This window comes from Periplaneta americana, chromosome 17 (genome assembly GCF_040183065.1).
Source record: "Periplaneta americana isolate PAMFEO1 chromosome 17, P.americana_PAMFEO1_priV1, whole genome shotgun sequence".
Lineage (NCBI taxonomy): Eukaryota > Metazoa > Arthropoda > Insecta > Blattodea > Blattidae > Periplaneta > Periplaneta americana.
Window position 1 is genome coordinate 67,857,132 of NC_091133.1, and position 21,994 is coordinate 67,879,125.

The 21,994-nt window shown below is 34.7% G+C and overlaps 2 protein-coding genes across 6 annotated transcripts in view; one reads left to right on the plus strand and one right to left on the minus strand.

The window, feature by feature from the left end:
* The window catches only part of LOC138692692 (UDP-glucosyltransferase 2-like), a 37,768-nt gene extending 16,217 nt beyond the window's left edge, over positions 1-21,551 (plus strand). For both annotated transcript variants that reach the window (XM_069815821.1, XM_069815822.1), the window contains exons 2-5: positions 8,246-9,070; positions 13,798-14,014; positions 15,635-15,854; positions 21,186-21,551. In XM_069815821.1, the coding sequence (XP_069671922.1) occupies positions 8,246-9,070; positions 13,798-14,014; positions 15,635-15,854; positions 21,186-21,468 (1,545 nt within the window). In that variant the 3' untranslated portion in view covers positions 21,469-21,551. The remainder of the gene's footprint in view (positions 1-8,245; positions 9,071-13,797; positions 14,015-15,634; positions 15,855-21,185) is intronic.
* The window catches only part of LOC138693158 (lachesin-like), a 1,789,721-nt gene that overhangs the window by 382,166 nt on the left and 1,385,561 nt on the right, over positions 1-21,994 (minus strand). The window lies entirely within an intron of this gene.

The following is a 21,994-nucleotide window of genomic DNA, read 5'->3' on the forward strand; positions in this document are numbered from 1 at the left end:
GTTAAGTATTCGTAAATATAGAATTATTAATATTTTGTGATCGAATTTTAGGGATATATTATTGACATTTTTATTTTATTCACGAAATAGTCCTAATAAATGTCACTCGAGGTCTGAGATTTCCCAGATAAATTCACTCGCTTCGTTCGTGGATTTATCGGCACATCTCAGACCTCTCGTGACATTACTACAGATAAAATTTTTTGCATTAAATATTACTATAAATTATCTTCTATTTCTCCTGAAGATAGAAATAATAAGATATATTTTTTAACTTACTGTGTAAAATACCATCACATTGATGTTATATATTAATTTCAGCCTTCTGGGTATAATACCTTCTGAGAAAAGTGCACCAATGTCACGAAAATAAGTACGTGCAGAAAATGGTGTCAAAGATTCCATATGTTGCAGTGTTAAATTCCTCAATTTTGGAGTACTATTCTCAGAAGTGATAAAAGATACAAATGTAAAAAAAATAGGGTATATGTATCATAATTTTATGTATAGAATTAAAAATTCTACTGAGCGGTTGGCAAAAAAAAATCAATGATAATTGTTTTTGCATTGAGAACTACTACATTTTGCTTAAGCTTAAAAGGTGATAATTAGAAGAAATAAAATCATATTATAATTTTACACGTCTTAAACTACAGTAAGACGATAAGAATCAAAATTTCATTTCTTTTGTCAAAATTCGGTAAATTCTATCCTGTGTTATAGCAATTGTTCAAAGTGATTTCCGCTTGCATTCATTTATTCCCGACATCCTTCTATAAAATTATTATTCTTACGCAAAAGTAGTACCGTAATGCTTTCAATTTTTTTTTTCTTATTTTATTGTCTCTAAGTTCGTCTATGGCGTGGATATCATTTCTATACTAACCTGTGTTACAGCAAATTGTTAAAAGTGATGTCCGTCTGAGTTCAAATTTCCCTGATATCCTTTTGATGAAACTGTCACTTATACGCAAACGTTCTACTTATTTCCGTAATTCCTCTTCTTATATTGCCTTTCAGTTTGTCTATGGCGTGGGGTTATTTCCGTATATCTAGATCAGTCCCCAAAGTGGAGGCCAGACCCCCTGGGGAGTCGTGTGAAGCGCTGTGGGGGGGTCGCGGAATGTTTTTAATAATAAATAAAATAAAAATAAATAAAAATGGCGTTAACATACATACATAGATTAAGGAGCTTTAAGATGTAGAAACAATTACTATTATTACTTCACATAAACATGTAAAATAAATCGTTGGCTTTCAAGAAGAGTGTCACAACTCCAAAACGATCAATTTTGAGATTATTATAAAAATATTCTCTAACTATAAAGATTATTTTTTTCTGGAAGAGTGTCACACTTAAAATGCTAATACTCACTACCAGAATGCAGTAGTATCATTCTTCAATTGTCTCAATGGTTTTCAGCGACAATGACTCATCAGTAGTTGTTACTCTGTGTAGACAGGTCAAGTGTCTTCTTCAATAATGTTATATTTAAAGTTGTGTCATTACTTAGTTATTTACAAATGGCTTTTAAGGAACCTGGAGGTTCATTGCCGTTCTCACATAAGCCCGCCATCGGTCCCTATCCTGAGAAAGATTAATCCATTCTCTATCATCATATCCCACCTCCCTCAAATCCATATTAATATTATCTTCCCATCTACGTCTCGGCCTCCCTAAAGGTCTTTTTCCCTCCGACCTCCCAACTAACACTCTATATACATTTCTGGATTCGCCCATTCGTGCTACATGCCCTGCCCATCTCAAACGTCTGCATTTAATGTTCTTAATTATGTCGGGTGAAGAATACAATGCGTGCCGTTCTGTAATTTCATCCCTCTTGGCCCCATATATTTTCCTAAGAACCTTATTTTCAGAAACCCTTAATCTCTGTTCCTCTCTCAAAGTGAGAGTCCAAGTGTCACAACCATACAAAACAACCGGTAATATAACTGTTTTATAAATTCTAACTTCCAGATTTCTTGATAGCAAACTAGATGACAAAAGCTTCTCAACAGAATAATAACACACATTTTTCATATTTATTCTGCGTTTAATTTCCTCCCGAGTGTCATTTATATTTGTTACTGTTGCTCCAAGATTAAATAAATAAATAAATAAATAAATAAATAAATAAATGGATGGATGGATGAATGAATGAACAAATGAATAAATGAATGAATAAATGAATGAATAAATGAATAAATAAATAACTAAATAGATAAATAGATAAATAAATAAATAGATAAATAGATAGATGAATAGATAAGTACATGAATAGATAAATAGATAAATACATGAATAGATAAATAAAAAATAGATGAATAGATGAATAGATCAATAGATCAACAGATTAATAGATCAATAGATAAATAGATAAAGAGATCAATAGAATAGATAAATAGATCAATAGATCAACAGATCAATAGATCAATAGATCAATAGATAAATAGATCAATAGATAAATAGATCAATAGATAAATAAATAAATAGATAAATAGATAAATAAATAAATAAATAAATACAATTTCTTAGAATCATTGGAATGAGTTTTTAATTTATGTGCATAATATGCAGTTTTCGCATTTTTTTTATGACTGTTGACAAATAATTTCTATATTTCTTATATTTGTTTTTAGTTCTAAATTAAAAGGCTGTTGCAACTGTAATCTTTATTCCTTGCAAAACAGTACAGGTTCTAGTTTTGTCATTCAATAATTAGTTTCCGATCCAGGGTAATTTAACAAAAAACGTGTGTTTTGGTCTCTTGTATGATATCTAGAAATTTAAGTATTAAATTTAGGTACACCGTCTCTATCAGCTCTTCTGAAGGTGCGACTATTGATGCGTGTCTGTAACCATAAACTACTGTTCCGTAATACTTACAGACAATATCTTTAAAGACACAGATAAAGTTTGAAATAATGGAAATGTTATTGAAAACAAGGTATTTACTCTGTAATTTAAGGCTAAATATTTAATGAATTGTATCTTTTATTTGAAACAGTCATTTGTCATTATTTTAATTATTGTCTGGAGAAAAGAGTAATGTGTTTTTTTCCCATTACGTAAAAGTATGTCACCGAGAAAGATGGTAATACATACCTGCAATACAACATAAAAAACGTATATATTCATAGTAACTTCACGTATTTTCTTTCTTCCTGAAGGAGCAAGAGCTCAAGAAGGGTCCCAAAGGCCGAAGAAGTAAGTTGTTAATCAATACATAATAGTTGATTTCAGTCGATTGTATGATAATGTTTAATTCGGATACAAAATGCATAATTAGCGCAGCATAGGGATAGTAGTTTCACTGGACTTACTGTTCTTTCATTGTTTGTGTTTGATGTAAAAATATTGGCTTTCTAAAAGTAGAATGTTATGTTTTATTTAACGACGCTCGCAACTGCAGAGATTATATCAGCGTCGCCGGATGTGCCGGAATTTTGTCCCGCAGGAGTTCTTTTACATGCCAGTAAATCTACTGACATGAGCCTGTCGCATTTAAGCACACTTAAATGCCATCGACCTGGCCCGGGATCGAACCCGCAACCTTGAGCATAGAAGGCCAGCGCTATACCAACTCGCAACCAGGTGGACTCTAAAAGTAGATATTATTGACATAATATCATCTACGTTATTAAATTAATTTCTTTTTGTTGCACTTTATGTGTCAGGATTTATTACATTTTATTATTTTTATTTCCCCTTTTTAAATGATTTAAAATTCATTCTAGTCATATTTTCATAGATAATTATTAATATTTTGTTCTGAAATGTTATTCTCCTCTAATTTTATCTGGTTATTCAAGAAGTGAATAAATTCACATATTATTACATTGAATGTGATTGTTCTATTTATAATATAATTTGTATTTTAATATAATTTTGGGCCATAATTTTGGCTACCCAAGCCACATAGGCACAAGTGAAATTATCTATATCAATATTCCAATTAAAATATCGGGATACATTTTGGTATGTTTTATATTAAATTCATTATTTATTTATTTAGTTATTTATTTATTTAATTATTTATTTATTTATTCGTTCATTCATTATCCATTTATTTACCTATATGTATATATAGGTCTATATAAAAGTATTTATTGCTAAATATATATAAAATGAATACACATAATATATCATGTACGTAGCGCACATCCGTTTGAGCAAGCTCGTGTTCGTGATTTAAATCAGTTATTAACAACGCTGTACCAACTGCGAGGTTATTTAGCGTCAATGGATTTGCTGACAGCGAGATAGTATTTGTGTAGATGAGTCCGAATATTAACCATGAAATTACCTGAACTTCAGCTTACAGTTCGGAAAATATGGAATTCGCGCGGGATTAAAACCAACTCCAACAGAAAACGCGAAATATTAGCCATGAAATTACCTGACATTTGCATTACAGTTAGGAAAAATAGAAAAATAATCCAACTGTGTAATCATCCAAAGCGGAATTCAAACTCACCCCAATCATAACATCCGATTATGAGTTGAACTCCTTACCATCTGTGCTACGGCAGTGACTTCTGTGTGATCTACAGTCTTTGCTGTGAGAGAAAATACCTGACGTTTAACACGTGCGCTGAGAACAGGATTGGCACTCCTTCCAAATCACCCACCTATCGAAACGTGCGCATGTGACACTCTTTTCAATGACAACCAAAAAGGATGCAGCGCAGATATTGCTTCTAAGAATAAGCTGCTGGGCTTTCCATTTGCTGCTTTTGACCTTGAAGAGGTTGCGAGATAGAATGGGGTGGAAAGCATATGCTAAGAAGTTGTAGGGGACTTTCTTTCACAATACGAATTGTAAATTAGTTTACGACACATTATTCTTTATTATTTGGCTCATTTAACATTCTGAAAAAGAATTAAGTTAAGTTACGCCATAATATAATAGTTATTTATGTTACACTAGCCGTACCCGTGCGCTCCTCTGCACCTGTTAGAAATAAATATAAAGTAATTACATAATTAAAATAGGGCGTTTGATCCAGCGAACATTCATGTTTGATAGATGGATAAATCTTTTAATATGTTACTTAATTTAAATTGTATTTAAATAATTAAAATACGGTCATTTTGGTCCAGAGAGCAATCATTTGGTGCAATGACAATTCCTTTAACATGTTTCTTAATTGTTATTACATGCAACTATAGTTTGATGAAGATTGACATATCATTTAGTTTTAATGTGTATACTTTATATTACTTGCTATATGTTTCAGAAGTTACTGTAATAATTTTGTAGAATTATGTCGATCTAGAGAAACTACACTTTCCAATGGTGAAATAATAATTAAACAATTAATTAGCTTCCGATATTACTTCATACAAACACAGAAACATTCTCTGTAAGCTATGTTTAATAGCATTCGATTGTTGTTGTCCAAGGCCTCTTATAGACGAAGTCATTTGTTTTCATTTCAGTACAGCGCCGTAGGTGGCGTTGTTATTGTAATTTTAAAACTCATTTATCTCATTAAATATCAGTGCTATCAAAATTTTGTATTGTATAAAACTTATCGGAAATTATTGTTAAAGAAACTTATCTTATGTAACATTTTTCATGAAAATTGATAATAAGGGAGATATTTCAATTTATTTAATTCAAGCCCCCTTATAACCCCCCTTTTAAATAAAGTATTTTTAATGCCATAGAGCCTAAAATCTAAGTTACAACGAACTTAATTTATATTCTAATTTTCATATAAATCGGTTCAGCCATTATCGCGTGAAAAGGTAACAAACATCCAGACAGATAGACATACAAACAAACATGTCAAGAAAACGATTTTCGGTCTCAGGATGGTTATTTATACATGTTAACACCAATTATTTTCGGAAAATCGAAAATTACCAGAAAAATTTTGGCTACAGATTTATTATTAGTATAGATGAGGCGAAAGTGAGGTTTTACGTATGACTTGAGATGTTTACGAATACCTCGAACACTTTCGTCCTTAACGTAGTACAATGAGTGACATTTCATGATAAAGCGGACATAAATATAAAAATTGAAATGGTAGTCCCATCAACATTATTAAAAACAAAACAAAGTTCCATTTTACGCATTCTTTCGAAGAATGTAAACATACGAAATTCGGCATAGTGTGAAATAAATGTGTTTTCAGAAAACTCCTCAAGCGATTTTAAGTAAATCAAATTAATATCAGTTATATTTAGGAAAAAATTATATTTAATATACGGGGACGTGCGGTAGCGTCGCGGTTAATGTTTAACGTTGCAAGCCGTAATATCTCTCATGGATTTTTCCATTCATATAATCCTTCCGGCCGCACTATGGCCCTGGAGTCTATTCAGCCTCTAACAGAAGAGAGTGCTGGAGACATTTCCTTGGGGGTAAAGACGGCAGACAAGTGGGACTAAATTAAATGTCCAATGTCTATAAAGATGGGGTCTTAACCACTCGCCACCCTCTGAAACAATTTGGCTTGTCATGGCGTTAATTTTATCTTTTACATTTAATACAAATAACACGATGAAACAGCTCGCTGATATTGAAAGTGAACAAAGTTAATCGTAAGTTGTAGGAAAAATCTCCTTGCAGAAACAGAAATACAGTATAATCAAATGGCACATCAAGCAACACTCCTTGCTATAAGTAGACTTCGAGGAATTGCCACGAGAATCGTAAGATTTACTGCGCACGCGGTATAGACTGTGTGAGAAGGGGACGTGCAACGGATGGAGTATCCTCTGATGTAAACACTGAGCAGTATACTGCGGTTACAATAAAACCTGTATCCTGCATTCAAGAAATATATTGAATGATCATTGAAGTAGGAAATGTCTAAACATGTAAATACACAATTATTTTGTAGTGAGATATATTAACTCTTAAAATTTAATATAATATACTCACATCATCCTTGAATATGTGCAGTAAAGAGTTACGTACATTTTGAGCGAATGCAAAGTGAACCCCCTCCAATGGTCACTTAATGGACCTAAGAAACCATCTCTACAGTTATATAGATTGAGCTCTTTGCTATGGCGATCTGCTCACTTAAGTTGGGTCTTGCAACCAGTGCTAAATAGACGACTGTGATCATCCAATAGCTAATAGATACTAGGAAATTTTATGTTTCTTCTGGAATTAATGATGTTTTGTTTAGTCTTTTCCAATTATTTCTAATTGTGCTATTTCTTATTCTTTTTCTTCTCCATTGTTTTATTTTTATTATTTTTTTCCATTATAACAACAATTTTATGGTAAGCTTTGTCTTCTAGGCAGCCTTCACTTGGAGGAAGTTGAATAAAATTTATTCGAAATAAATATTGGGAAAATGTACATTCGACATCACACGCTGTAATAGGTGAATATTTGAAGAACGGAAAATCACTCATTTTTAGTACACCAACTTCAGACGTCTTGTCGTGACCTGATAGTACATCATTTGTAGTATGAAGTTGTGAATAGGCAGAAATTTTAGCAATAATGTTTCTCAACTTACATTTCACTTTTTCTGAAATTAGTGAATTGTTATTTTGGATAACGGTTTGTGATACTTTATCCACTATATTAAGGGCTTCTGAGAGCTGTAGTTTAGACGATTCTAACAGGATGATGCTTTTGGACACGATTTTAAAATTAGAATCAATGAACAGAATATCTTCCAATAGCTGTTCAGAAGGCAGTGATTTTACAGCTGCAACAGCGGAACTGTCTGTGCTATCCAAATGCATCAATTAATTCCATTATTTTGCCGTAATGTTCTGCATAATAATTAACAGCATCCAATCACGTTCCCCAAAGGGTCAAGACTGGCTGCGGGAGTAAAGGGTGTTCCAGGGGCAATTGTTTGGAACAGCAACACTCTTATTGTAGTATGTTTGATTGAATTCTTGTCTGCACTGAACAAATGTTAAGCTTTGACTATTCAAACCACAGTAATGCAAAAACAAGTGCTTACAAAGGTATACATAAGCTGTAGCTGCTATATCTATTTGGACCGGTCACATCTCTTAACATGTACTCCTTATACTACTAGACCAAGAGGTCGCCCACTTCCTTTATACTACCGTACATCGACAACCTGATTGCATGCTGCGTGTGGCAATTCAACGAAGTCTAGCTATAAGAAATGCTGTAAACCCCCAATTTTTGTAAACATTTTGAAATATTTTGTTCTGCGTCACATTACTTTCTCTTTATAGGCAATATGAAGAAAGGCGATAAAAATTGTAATTGATTTCTTTTTTACATAGATGAGAAGCCAAATCCTGCTATCAATAGCACTCTTCATCGTGGGCGTAGTTGAAGAATCGAACACTGCAAATATTCTGGGAGTGTTTTACTTCAATGGAAGAAGTCACTTCATAATGTTCGAGTCGTTAATGAAAGGACTTGCAGCCAGAGGTCACAACGTTTATGTGATAGGACATTTCCCGCAGAAAACTCCTATTCACAATTACACAGACATAAGTGTGGAAGACTCCTTACCGAAAATGCTGAACCAGATCTCTGTGGACTATTTCAGAAAATATGGACAACTTACAGTTTTGGATTTCATATTCCGCCACACTATGGATGTATGTGAGACAGTCCTAAAACATCCAAATGTACAAAAATTCTTAGAAGAAAACGATAATTTCGACGTTGTGATATCAGAAGTCCTCGGACCAGATTGTGCAATTGGATTAGCTCATCGCTACAATGTGCCTTTCATAGGAATGACGTCAAGCGTATCGTTCCCATGGGGTAGCGATCGAGTTGGGACCCCAGATCATCCAGCATACATATCGAATTATTTTTTACCATTCAATTCACACATGAATTTAGGTGAAAGGATAATAAACACAGTGGTGAATCAAGCTATAAAAATTGGATATGACTTTTTTGTGGACAGTAGAATAGATGAACTATTAAAAAAATACCATGGTGAAGACATTCCACCAATAACACAACTCAAGAAGAACATTAGTCTTTTGTTAGTGAACAGTCACTACTCTCTAAATGGTGTGAGGCCCACAGTACCTGCTTTCGTAGAAGTTGGAGGCATTCACATACAGCAAAACGGAGAATTACCCAAGGTAAGTCATGCTTATTTTAGATCAGCGGTGACCAAAACTCGAGCTGCAGTGATTACATGCGGCAGACAGCCTATGAAGTAAGAAGACGAAGGAAAGGTAGTTGGGATGAAAACTACAACCAGTGGTAGTTCCTGTACTAACATCTTGATTAATCCCGCGGATAAAAATCTCAAGCTTTGCTGTATCAGTAATTTCACTGCTGTCATCAAGAGCCAGTAAATAACATACGATTTTTCTTGCTTCTTTTCTTAACCTTTCTCCTGAATATAATCAGGAATTTTCTAAATTCTTTTCTCGATATTTGGTCGAGAAATTCGTAGTTTTTCTTCTTATGGACAAGTTATTTAAGCTAATTTAATCATTAGTCTTTTAAGAAATTATATTCTATTAAAAGGCTTTAGAGCACGAGATATTTGAAACCCCATTAGGTAGCTGATTTCCTTACATTTATTTCTCTCATCTTTCTCTTCCTGGCCTTGGTTTAAGACATGTCAATTCCTGGCGTTTAGCAGTTCGTTGGCACATAATACTGAATCAGTTTTTCTACAATATCATTATTAAATGAATTACTAATAAATAGTTACCCTCATCTAAAGATTAAGAAGATTAAAATTGAGATAAAATCTAATAATTTTATCCTTCTAGGGAGAAGATCGAAAGTCCACACCTATGGAGTAACGATTAGCGCGTCTGGCCGTGAAACCAAGTGGCCCGGATTCGATTTCCGATTGGGGCAAGTTACCTGGTTGAGGTTTTTCTGGGGTTTTTCCCTCAACCCATATATGAGCAAATGCTGGATAACTTTAGGTGCTGGACCCCGGACCCATTTCACCCACATTATCAACTTCATCTCATTCAGACGCTAAATAAGCTCAGATGTTGATAAAGCGTCGTAAAATAACCTACTAAAAGAAAGGAAGATCTAAAAATATCAATATTCATGCACGTACAGAAGAATTATACATGGGTTGGATAAAAAATAATGGCAACAGTTCGATATTTCTGACATGGCTTTATTCACAAAGGTACAACATTTACGTACCTTAAATGTAGTCGCCCCCCTTATTTATCACCTTTTGCCATATGTTTGGAAGTCGTCGTACACCATCAGCGCGTCCATCTTTGTTGATGTTCCATATTGACCGCCCTATAGCACGGATAAGTTCATCTCTGGTATTGTACCGGGTCCCTCGTAGTGGTTCTTTCACTTTGGCGAAGAGATCGTAATCGCATGGACTCATATCGGGTGAGTACGGAGGATGTTCCAGAATCTCCCATTGCCAGCGACGCAAGAGGTCCTTGACAGCAGCAGCGGTGTGACTCCTTGCATTATCATGAAGAATGATGGGGTTCTATACCCCCAAGTCTCGTCGTTTTCTCCTGAGGGCTGGACGAAGGTGGTTCGCGAAGGTGGTCCGCGTTTACCGTCTGCCTTGGAGGTACAGCGTGGTGCAGTATTACCCTATCAATGCCATACGCCACAATGAACATCACTTTCACATCCCTGCCTTCCCGGAACGCTTTAACCCATCATCGTGCCACTGTGCGATATGGCAACGCTGCATCGGCATATGCTTCATGCAATCCCTGAAAACATTCTTGTGCACTACGACCTCGTCTCACTTCAATTTTCATCCAGGAACGTTGCTCTAGTTTTGTAAACGTGGTCTCAGGGCGCTCGCACTATCCCTATGAAAGTCAACGCTCTATACACTGCAGTAGATTGACAGAGTACTGTCGCCGCTGGCTGCACTAACTCATCTGACAGTCCTTGTTCATGTCCATACAGCTGGAAACTCTCGAACGCACCATCGTCATGTGACAGCAGTGTTGCCATTACTTTTTATCTAACCTATGTAGAAACACATATTTAGTGGTCACTAATAATAATAATAATAATAATAATAATAATAATAATAATAATAATAATACATTATTCAGCGTGGCAATTAATGTTTCTATATACTCATAATTGAACCGTTGACCAAAGTAAACATATTACATTTTGTCCGACAGAACAACAAAAAAAGTTATCCTTCTCATTCTTTACGAAACCACCTCTTAGAGACAGAGTTAGTAGAGCTACATGATACCGCCACTGCTTGCCTTCAGTACGTTAATGAAACACACGTCAATGTATAGGAAATTCCTCGTACCCGTTTGAATGTCTGTGATTACACGATTTAATTATGACACCCGCTTTGGTCACCGCTGTTTTAGATACTAACCCTCCATTCAACATTTCTACAGTGCGTTCGCTTCCCCCTGCGGCCGGCCTTAGTCGACTGAGCTACGCCAGTGGCGTAAGAATTAGTGTGTGTGTGTCTAATGCCTATTCACTTCACTTTGCGTAATTCGGGTTTCGCATACTGCGGATAGATGGCAGAACTGTGACTCATTTTCAAGTTGCACACCATTTCTGCGGGACAGGTTATGCATGATGTGTGAACGGTATAATGCACTCTACTTATACAGTAAGCTTATGCAACGAAGCAATGGTCTTCACATTAACAGTTCAAGGATTACGTAGCTCTCTAGAACCTATACATAAAGTGTGACATGTATAACGTTAAAAAAAGAGAGAGATAAAAAAGAAATGTTATTGCTGACAAAGAAAACGACAGCTGAAATTCACTTCCACCTTGTCTCTGACAAGTGACATGAATATTTGTCTTGAGTAGATTACGTTTATTGACTCAACTCCAAACACATTATAACAGACGTAGACAGTTTAAAGAAGTCAATATCACAAACAAATTGTAATAAAATAAAATTTAAGAAATTAGTCGCCTATTTCTCACATTTCACTTGAGCAACCATTTATATTGATCATTATTAGTTCATCTCGGATTTCGTAAATGTCAATATAGAAAGAGTTCGGCGAAGAAAGTCGCAGTTTTTGGAAGCATTACTCATATTCAGACGAATGCGTTTTACATACACAGAATGAACCGTAAGTAAATTCATTGATTTCTGAGGGTTAGTCTTTGTGATATATCAAACAGAAAGTTTAATACAATTTTGCTTGTTTTTGCTTCCTTTTCGGGATAAAGTTTTTTTATATGTTTCGGAAAAGCCATTGATTTAATTGTCAATATGTTCAGTCAGTTTAAGAGAGCACTGTATTATGATAAGTACCGTAATTAAAAACATTTTAGTTTTGTCCTACAAATATGTAGAAATTTTATCCGAACAAATGCAACTTTTCGTTCCAAAAAGGAATTTTAATATGTTACATATTTTGTCCGAATCAAACTTCTCCATGTTTAAAGGACAAAACTAAAACTCTTTCAACCAATTATTACCATGAAATACACTGTTCTCTTGAATTTATTGCGCATATTAGGAATTACATCAATGGCATTCCCAAAACACGCTATGAAATGTTTGATATAGAACAATTTTTATGTGGAAAGGGAAGTGAAAAGGAGTAAAACTGTATTAAACATTTTTTGTTTGAAATATTGCAAAGAATAATCCTCTGAAATTAATGACATTAGCCCTACTTATGGTTCACCCTGCATATGCATAACAGACTATGAAATACATGCATATCTACCATTTAAATATATATAGGCCTATATGTTTTTTATTTTTTTGGGTTATTTTACGACGCTGTATCAACATCACAGGTTATTTAGCGTCTGAATGAAATGAGGGTCATAATGCCGGTGAAATGAGTCCGGGGTCCAGCACCGAAAGTTCCCAGCATTTGCTCGTATTGGGTTGAGGGAAAACCCCGGAAAAAACCTCAACCAGGTAACTCGCCTCGACCGGGATTCGAACCCGGGCAACCTGGTTTCGCGGCCAGACGTGCTGATCGTTACTCTACAGGTGTGGACTATATTATATATAGTTTATTAATTCAGTACCACAGAAATAAAATAAATAAATCTAATGGACATGAATATCGTACTCGAAGACAAACGTCTACTTTCCCATTAATTGAGCCTAAATGTCATACAAGTGCAACTCTTAAACATGGTGCTAGTTGCGGCCCAAGGCTTTATAATACAATTACAAACCATTTTCCAACTTTGAAATATTTTAAAATTGAAGCTTTTAAAAAAGAAATTTATAAAATTATTCATGATATATAATATTAACAAATGTATTTTTTTACCTTTTATTTCTCTCAACTATTTTCATGTTTTTATTGAATATCACTGGTTTCTGTCTGATTGTCAATTTATATTAAATATCTTTTTTCTCTATTTTCCTCTTTCTTCTTTTTTTGCTCTTGTGTGTTATTTATTGGTCTGAATTAAGTTACTTACTGTATTTAGTAAACTGTCCTTGTGAATTTTAAGATCACACCGTACACGAGCCTGGTTCTTACGGTAGTGGCTAGAAACATTTGTGTTTTATAAATTTAATTTGTACTCACTAGCTAGTTAGCTAGTTAAATAAATTAAATAAAAATAAATTATATGTGTCAATGTAACTGTTCTATTGTAATTTATATCAGTTTTATTTTTGTTCCGTTTTTGTGTAATAACAGTAACCCTAACATCCAAATGGCTAAATAGGGTTTCTATATACTTGGAGCTTGAATATAATAATAATAATAATAATAATAATAATAATAATAATAATAATAATAATAATAATAATAATAATAATAATAATAATAATATACGGTATAAAATACAAAATATCTCACCAAGCTGTCAAAATTTTCAAAGTGTATATTTATCTAAATTAAGTGAAGGAATTTCTGTTAACAGGATTTGAAGACATATATGGATGAAGCTAAACAAGGAATTGTCTACTTTAGTTTCGGATCCCTTGTTAAAGGAGAGACAATGCCAGACGAAATGATTCAAGTTTTCATAAGTGTATTCGCCAAGATTCCACAGCTCGTCATATGGAAGATCGGAAACATAAATGGATTACCTAGCAACGTGCTGGCCTCCGAATGGTTTCCACAGTTCGAGATATTGAGTAAGTCCTAAAACAATATACAGGCAGTTACACAAATTGTGTTGATAGAAGTGTAGTCAAACAGAATCACCTTCTAAAGTGAAAAGTTTATGAGCTTGACATATTTGAGAAATCTAGCCACACATTCTGGTAACATGATGGCATCGTTAATTACAGTAAGTCTACCTTCATGTACTGTGGTAGGTTATTATTTTTTTACGACGCTGTATCAACATCTTAGGTTATTTAGCGTCTGAATGAGATAAAGGTGATAATGCCGGTGAAATGAGTCCGGGGTCCAGCACCGAAAGTTACCTAGCATCCCGGTTGGGGCAAGTTACCTGGTTGAGGTTTTTTCTGGGGTTTTTCCTCAACCCAATTTGAACAATTTCATCTCATTCAGACACTAAATAACCTAAGATGTTGATAAAGCGTCGTAAAATAACCTACTAAAATAATATATATCTTATCAGCTCCCCTGTTAAGTGAATAGTAAAACCAAGTACAATGTTACACCTAACGTTAAATTACATTATTGGAAGTTAGGATATATTATATAATGTGTTTTATTGTGCCATTTCCATTTTAATATGTGTTCTTGGAGAGAGTAGTTGGATGTAATCATAGGTGGGGGGGAGGAACCTACAAAGGAGGACTTGTTTCGGGCACAAAGCACGAACGGTCAGAAGACCCGTGCATTGGATTAGACAAAATTATGATAATATAAAATTTGTATGTATAATATTACTCAATAAATCCATCTATCTATCAATCTATCTTATTGGAAGACAATTACGACCCAGCACTCCGATTTTGCTGCTTTGTTGTACTAACTTCAAACTAGCTGACAACGCTAATGTTCGCTTAGTAGCCAGCTTTCAGCAGTTATTCAGAAAACAGTAAATAAATCCTTGTCATAGAATTATGTGTGTAAAGAGGTGTGGAATTGAGAGGTATATACTACTCTATTTATGCCGGCAGCATACTGCATCGAATATTCTGTCTTGTACAGGACGGTTTGTCTCGGAGCGTCCGATGTGATGGTAATACGCATTGTTATGAGGCTGCAGCATACTGCATCGGACATTCATCCGCCACAGTACGCTGCAGCCTCATAACAATGCGTGTAATCACTGTCACATCGGACGGTCTGAGACAAAACCGTCCTGTCTGAGGCAATGTCCGATGCAGTATACTTCAACCTCATAACAACGTATGTAATCACCGTCACATCGGACGGTCTGAGACAAAACGTCCTGTCTGAGACAATGTCCGATGCAGTATGCTGCAACCTCATAACAACGCATGTAATCACCGTCACATCGGACGGTCTGAGACAAAACAGTCCTGTCTGAGACAATGTCCGATGCAGTATGCTGCAACCTCATAACAACGTATGTAATCAACTAATCACCGTCACATCGAACGGTCTGAGACAAAACCGTCCTGTCTGAGGCAATGTCCGATGCAGTATGCTGCAACCTCATAACAACGCATGTAATCACCGTCACATCGGACGGTCTGAGACAAAACCGACAAAACCGTCCTGTATGAGACAATGTCCGATGCAGTATGCTGCCGACCTAAGAAAACTGTCGACATCATGTAACGAATCATCTCTCTTCTCGAATTGTGTCACAGGTCATCCGAACGTTCGTGCTTACATAACTCACGGTGGCTTAATGGGGACACAAGAGGCGGTGTTCGCCGGGGTACCCATGGTGGGAATACCACTTTTTGCTGATCAGGAACTCAACCTTCAGAACTGTGCATCGAAGGGAGTCGCTGTTAATGTACCTTACGACGATATTTCAAGAGAAAGTGTGTCCAAAGCCTTGAAGGAAGTACTTCATAACCCCAGGTGAGAATCTATATATCTCTGCCATAATATAATAGGCAAGGTCCAGTCATGTGTCTTGTACAAAGTTCAGTGCTATGTTTGAGGAAAGTAATTATATAATGTTTGTCGGTCTACTCTATTTAATAAAAATGAGTATCACGGATATGAAAAATCTTTTCTTATTATATGTTTTATGAGTCTGTCAACAATTCGGCTTCCTTGTAATGTTTCGAATAATATTGTATATAAATTATTAACTTCAAACTTATATAAATGCTATAAATGAAATTGTGTACTAAACATTAAACTAATAAGATACACTTTCTGTTTCTGGTTTATACACACAAATCATATCTTATTACCATAAACAACTAGATATTTAACTTACTTACTTACAAAAGCCTTTTAAGGAACCCGGAGGTTCATTGCCGCCCTCACATAAGGCCGCCATCGGTCCCTATCCTGTGCAAGATTAATTCAGTCTCTATCATCATATCCCACCTCTCCCAAATCCATTTTAATATTATCCTCCCCTCTACGTCTCAGCCTCTTCAAAGGTCTTTTTGCCTACGGCCTCCCAGCTAACTCTCTATATGCATTTATGGATTCAACCATACGTTATACATGCCCTGCCCATTTCAAACGTCTGGATTTAATGTTCCTAAGTATGTCAGGTGAAGAATACAATGCGTGCAGTTCTGCGTTGAGTAACTTTCTCCATTCTCCTGTAACTTCATCCCTCTTAGCCTCAAATATTTTCCTAAGAACCTTATTCTCAAACACCCTTAATCTCTGTTCCTCTCTCAAAGTGAGAGTCCAAGTTTCACAACCATGCAGAACAACCGGTAATGTAACTGTTTTATAAATTCTAATTTTCAGATCTTTTGACAGCAGACTAGATTACTAAAGCTTCTCAACCGAATAATAACACGCATTTACCATATTTATTCTGGGTTTAATTTCTTCCCGAGTGTCATTCAGATTTGTTACTGTTGCTCCAAGACATTTGAATTTTTTCACTTCTTCGAAGGATAAATCTCCAATTTTTTAATTTCCATTCCGTAGAATATTCTGGTGACGAGACATAATCATATATTTAGTCTTTTCGGGGTTTACTTCCAAACTTATCGCTTTACTTGCTTCAAGTAAAATTTCCGTGTTTTCCCTAATCGTTTTGCGGATTTTCTCACGTCATCCGCATAGACAACCGTTCAATTCCAAACTCTTTATGTTATTCTGAACTTTCCTAATCAGATATTTGACTTCATTGATACATTGTGCGGCTTAAGTAGATTATGTGAGCGACAGAAGCAGACATTTTTTTAACAAACATTAATTTTTCTGTGAAAATTCACTCCTATATAATGAATGGTATAATAAAGTCAATAGATCGAAACTGTGGAAAATTCTCTCATAAAATGGATATATTCTTCAATTAATTAGAGCCATTCGTAGCTTATATCGGAATACCAAAATATACATTGACAAGGAAAATGGACCAGGGAAACAAATGAGAATGACGAGTCCTATGCCATAGCGACAAACGTTTACAGGAGAACGTGTTAAATTTTTAGAGCTCAATGCTATTTGATACGGTGTCAAAATTTCATAATTTCTTTGGCGGTTACCTACGTTATGTTTGGAGTAATTGCTATAATATTTTAATAGCAGCTTTCCCATATGTGTAAAAAACGAATTCTCACAAAAACAATTTTTGTTAAAAGTGTGGCTTTGGACTATCTCATTCTCATCTCTTCAAATAATAGACATAAATGGAGGTATAAGAGAAGGGTGTGCATTGTCACCAACTTTATTTAATATTTATCCTAACGATGTCATTGGAAAATTACTAAAATTTTAAAATATGACTTTAAGGTTAATGGAATAAACATGAACTGTCTTCTATTTGCGGATGACCAAGTCGTGTTGTCAAATTAAAAGCATCACCTCCAAATGGTTGCTCACAAATTATAAAATGTAATCGCGGAATATAATCCAAAAGTGTCAAGTACAAAGACAGAAACAATGTAATTTATTGCAACCCAAAGTAAAAGATCTAAACTTGTTATTGATTAAAAAATTATTCAACAAGTGAGCGTTTTAAATATCTAGGATGCAAGATTGCTTACCAGAAGAGTATGGATGTGGAATAAAAACTTCACAAATACCAATGGATTTATGCAATCTTAAAGAGAAGTTTAGGTAATAAAACATAAAAAGAAACATAAATAAAGCTCTATAAAATATTGCACTACCAATTTTATTATATGGAACAGAGACATGGACGCTCACCAAAGGAACCAAACGTCTGGAAACTTCGGAGATGAGGTTTTAGAGATTAGTATCTGGGACTTCATTATTAGAGCATAGTAGAAGTGAAGATATTAGAAGTGAACTTCGGATCCAGGGCATACTACAGCGTATTGAAGATCAACATAGATGGACGGAGCATCTACTGCGTGTTAAGTTCAAAGTGTGTCATGGCTCGCTGTATGCCGTCATGTGGCTAGTCGATGAGCCTAGAGAATTCAATCTTCCTACACTTCCGCAGAGGCGTATTACCTACGTGCCGGAGAAGTTGCCTTGCAAGTACGGCGTTCATTCTGAAGAGTACTTACCGATACGTACGGTAACCCCTGTAGTGGCAGGAATGTGAACTGTTTGGAAACACGTACTGAGGTGAGTTTTTTTCTTACTGTCGGGATATAGGGAGAGGGTTAAGACGACTACTTACGTATTTGTTGACATTAACTACGACGGTCAACATGGACACGGAGCATTTGATTTATACTGTGGAATGTTGCAGTACGAAATCGATGATAACAAATAGCCTGCGTACGACATTCCCGCGCAAAACACAGTTCGAAAGAGGTTATGGTAGCACACAGACTATACAGACAGCCATCTGTTGCTAGGACGTTCAAGTTATACCATACACGTTCTCAAGTTCAGATTGAACGTCTTGATTAATAGGCAACTTCTCTGACATAAAAGCTGAAACTCGCTTCAAATCGCTGACTCACAACAGTAACGTCATGACACACTTTGAAATGAACACCCAGTAGATAGAATGGAGAATAAAAGCTTTTCAAAGAGAGCATTTCAATATCACCCACGAGGAAGAAGAAATGTCGGTTGTCCGAGATTATGATGGACGGAACGGGTCAAAAAGGCTCACACTTTGTAGTTGTTGATGATGATAATGAATGTTGTTTACAAATATTGGCCCTCATAATCCTTTAAGAATGTCACTTTTCGTGTCATCTTAGGACTAAATTCACTAACGCAAGGTATGGAAATTATTCTTTATATGTTGATAACGTACGTGTTTCCCAAGTGAACGGTTTATAGTTCGATTTCCGAATTGAAAAGTGTTTGATCTCTATGCAACAGGAGTGATGTATATCGCTTGTCTTGTTCTTTGACGACGCTTCGCTGATCATACACCGTCCTGACCATATGGTTGTAAATCTAGTGGGTTAATTTCAAATGACATACCCCCGATTACACAGCATTGGCCTGTAAGATGGCATGAAAGAGTAGAGGAAAAACAGATAAGAAAGAAATCAATAATCAATTTTACTTAGAAAATGAATTACCGGTACTCGTATTTTTCTTTTTATAAGAACTGTACCATTCCAGTTGTCAAAAATGTTACTTAACAAAGGAAAAAAAAAAACAAATAAAGAGGAAACAACAAAGAAAGGTAAAAGGAAATAAAGAAAAAAAGGAAGAAGGAAATAATTTAATTTAATTACAAATCGACCGCCTTTGATATCAAGTAGATTTTCCAAGGGGAGATTAACTGCCCTATATCGCCAATGTCAAATCTGATTATTAAATGACCCACTATCCCAGAAACTACAAAAGATATTAAGTATATAGTACTTACAATTTTAAAGCATAAAAATACAAGGTTTTTAAACAGACTAACGCAGAAATATCAAGGAATACAAGTTACAAACAAAAAAAAAAAATTAAGCTTTTAAAATAACCTTGATTTTATTCTAATTTTTTTTATTTACACAATGTTTATGACCAAACTAATAGACATACATCACTCGATATGAATCAGTTTCATTGACGTGTTGTTGTCAACACGTGTTTAAAATTTCGTCCTTCTGTAATTTATAGTTTCTGAAAAACTGGAGCATTTGCATAAAAATAAGATATTAACACTATTTTAGCAATTCAAATCTTATTTTAGAACTTATACTTATTGATTAAGTTTGCGCCAATTTGCTCAGATGCCTTGTACCTTCATCCAGTAAAGATTCCAATGTGAGATCTTCAGAAGGTTCTGAGATAATGGACCATTAAACAAGCAAATTAAAAACTGGCGCAGTACGAAATAGAACAGTTAATCTCACTTTAAATGAATATAATTATAATTAATGTATATCACCTCTAGATACGTTAACATGCATATACTGAATTTAGAGAAACCCGCCTAATTGTTTAGAAAAAATTGTTCCACATAGACAAATTATGACTTGACTAGAACAATTTTGCGAGAATTATGGACAACGGAATGGTTTTGATATACTTGTAATTATTTATTACATACACTTCAAGTTTAATTTATTTTCTTCGATATTTTTGTAGGTATATTATAATAAATAAAGCAAAATCTACAAAAAAATCTATCCCAAAATTTGACAAATATGTTCAAGAACATGTTCCTGTAAAGCTAACATTGGAGAGTCGTGACTCGACCTAGAAACAATTTTCAAATATGGTTTATATTTAACACATGCGTATTTAGGAAAAACAATGAATGATACAACACGAATATAGATTGATTATTGTACTTACTGTCCCAAGCGTGGTCACAGTTTGGACTAGTGGTATAGAATGAGCACTGGTTCAAGTCCCCGTTGGAAATGCATTTTCCATTAAATTTCTGTCAGTATATGGGATCGGAGCCCACCAGCGTCATCAACAATTTTAGGAGCTACAGAGGGTAACTAAATCCGGTTTCGTAAGCCAGCTATAGCGGCTGGTAGAATAATCGTGTTGATCACACGTTACACTCATATTTGTTGGATGATCGTTCACCTCTGCTGAGGCATGTACACGTCAGGTCTGCAGTCGCCAGTCGTCGACCTCGATTTTTCATGGACTTATTATAATAATAATAATAATAATAATAATAATAATAATAATTATTATTATTATTATTATTATTATTATTATTGACATTGATATTACACTCATCGTTATTATTAGGCCTATTTTTATTTTTTTATTATTATTATTATTATTATTATTATTATTATTATTTTATTACTGTTATTGTTACTATTATAGTTTTTATTACGTATTTCACTTATTATCATTTTGTTCTTTCAGTTACTGGGAAAATGCGAAGCTCCTGTCTCGTCAGTTCCGAGATCGTCCGCAATCAGCGCTTGAAACAGCCGTGTATTGGACAGAATACGTCATACGACACAGAGGAGCTCCACACATGAGATCTGCTGCCCTGGATCTTCCCCTTTACCAATATTTATTGTTAGACGTTATCGCAGTGATCGGATTAACTGTTATAATTACATTATTCGTTTTATACGTGATTCTACTAAAAGTAGTGAGATATATTTACAAATCTGAATCATTCAAGTTAAAATTAAGCTGAAATAGTTGTATAGCATGTTTTAATTTTAGCATTTATGTAGTACTTCAAACCATTGAATATCTATTATTAAATTATTTCTTATATGCTTGTTACATAGGTATTATTCCTGATTACATATACAACAGATTGCTCGGTCTTATAGACTTTGACGGGAACAACTTTTATCAATTTCACTACATTTCCATCTAGCATAAATACACGTCAAAAATGACTTTCATACTCCATCGGCAAATCTATCATGCTATCAAAAAGGAGTGCGTTATATGGCAGTAAACATTTTAATAGCCTCCCTATCGATATAAAAAATGAAACTCAAAACATAAGATTATTTAGGTCCAAATTAAAGACGTACCTAATTTCTCACGCCTTCTATTCTGTAGGTGAATTCATGACGAGATATGTCTGTTTTAAAGTAACAATCCTTTTTTATATCAGGCCATGTCAGATTAATATACGACTAATAAAATTAAAACAAATGACTCTGTATTTATTTAAGGCGACCTTGGAGTCCTTGGACAACAATCGG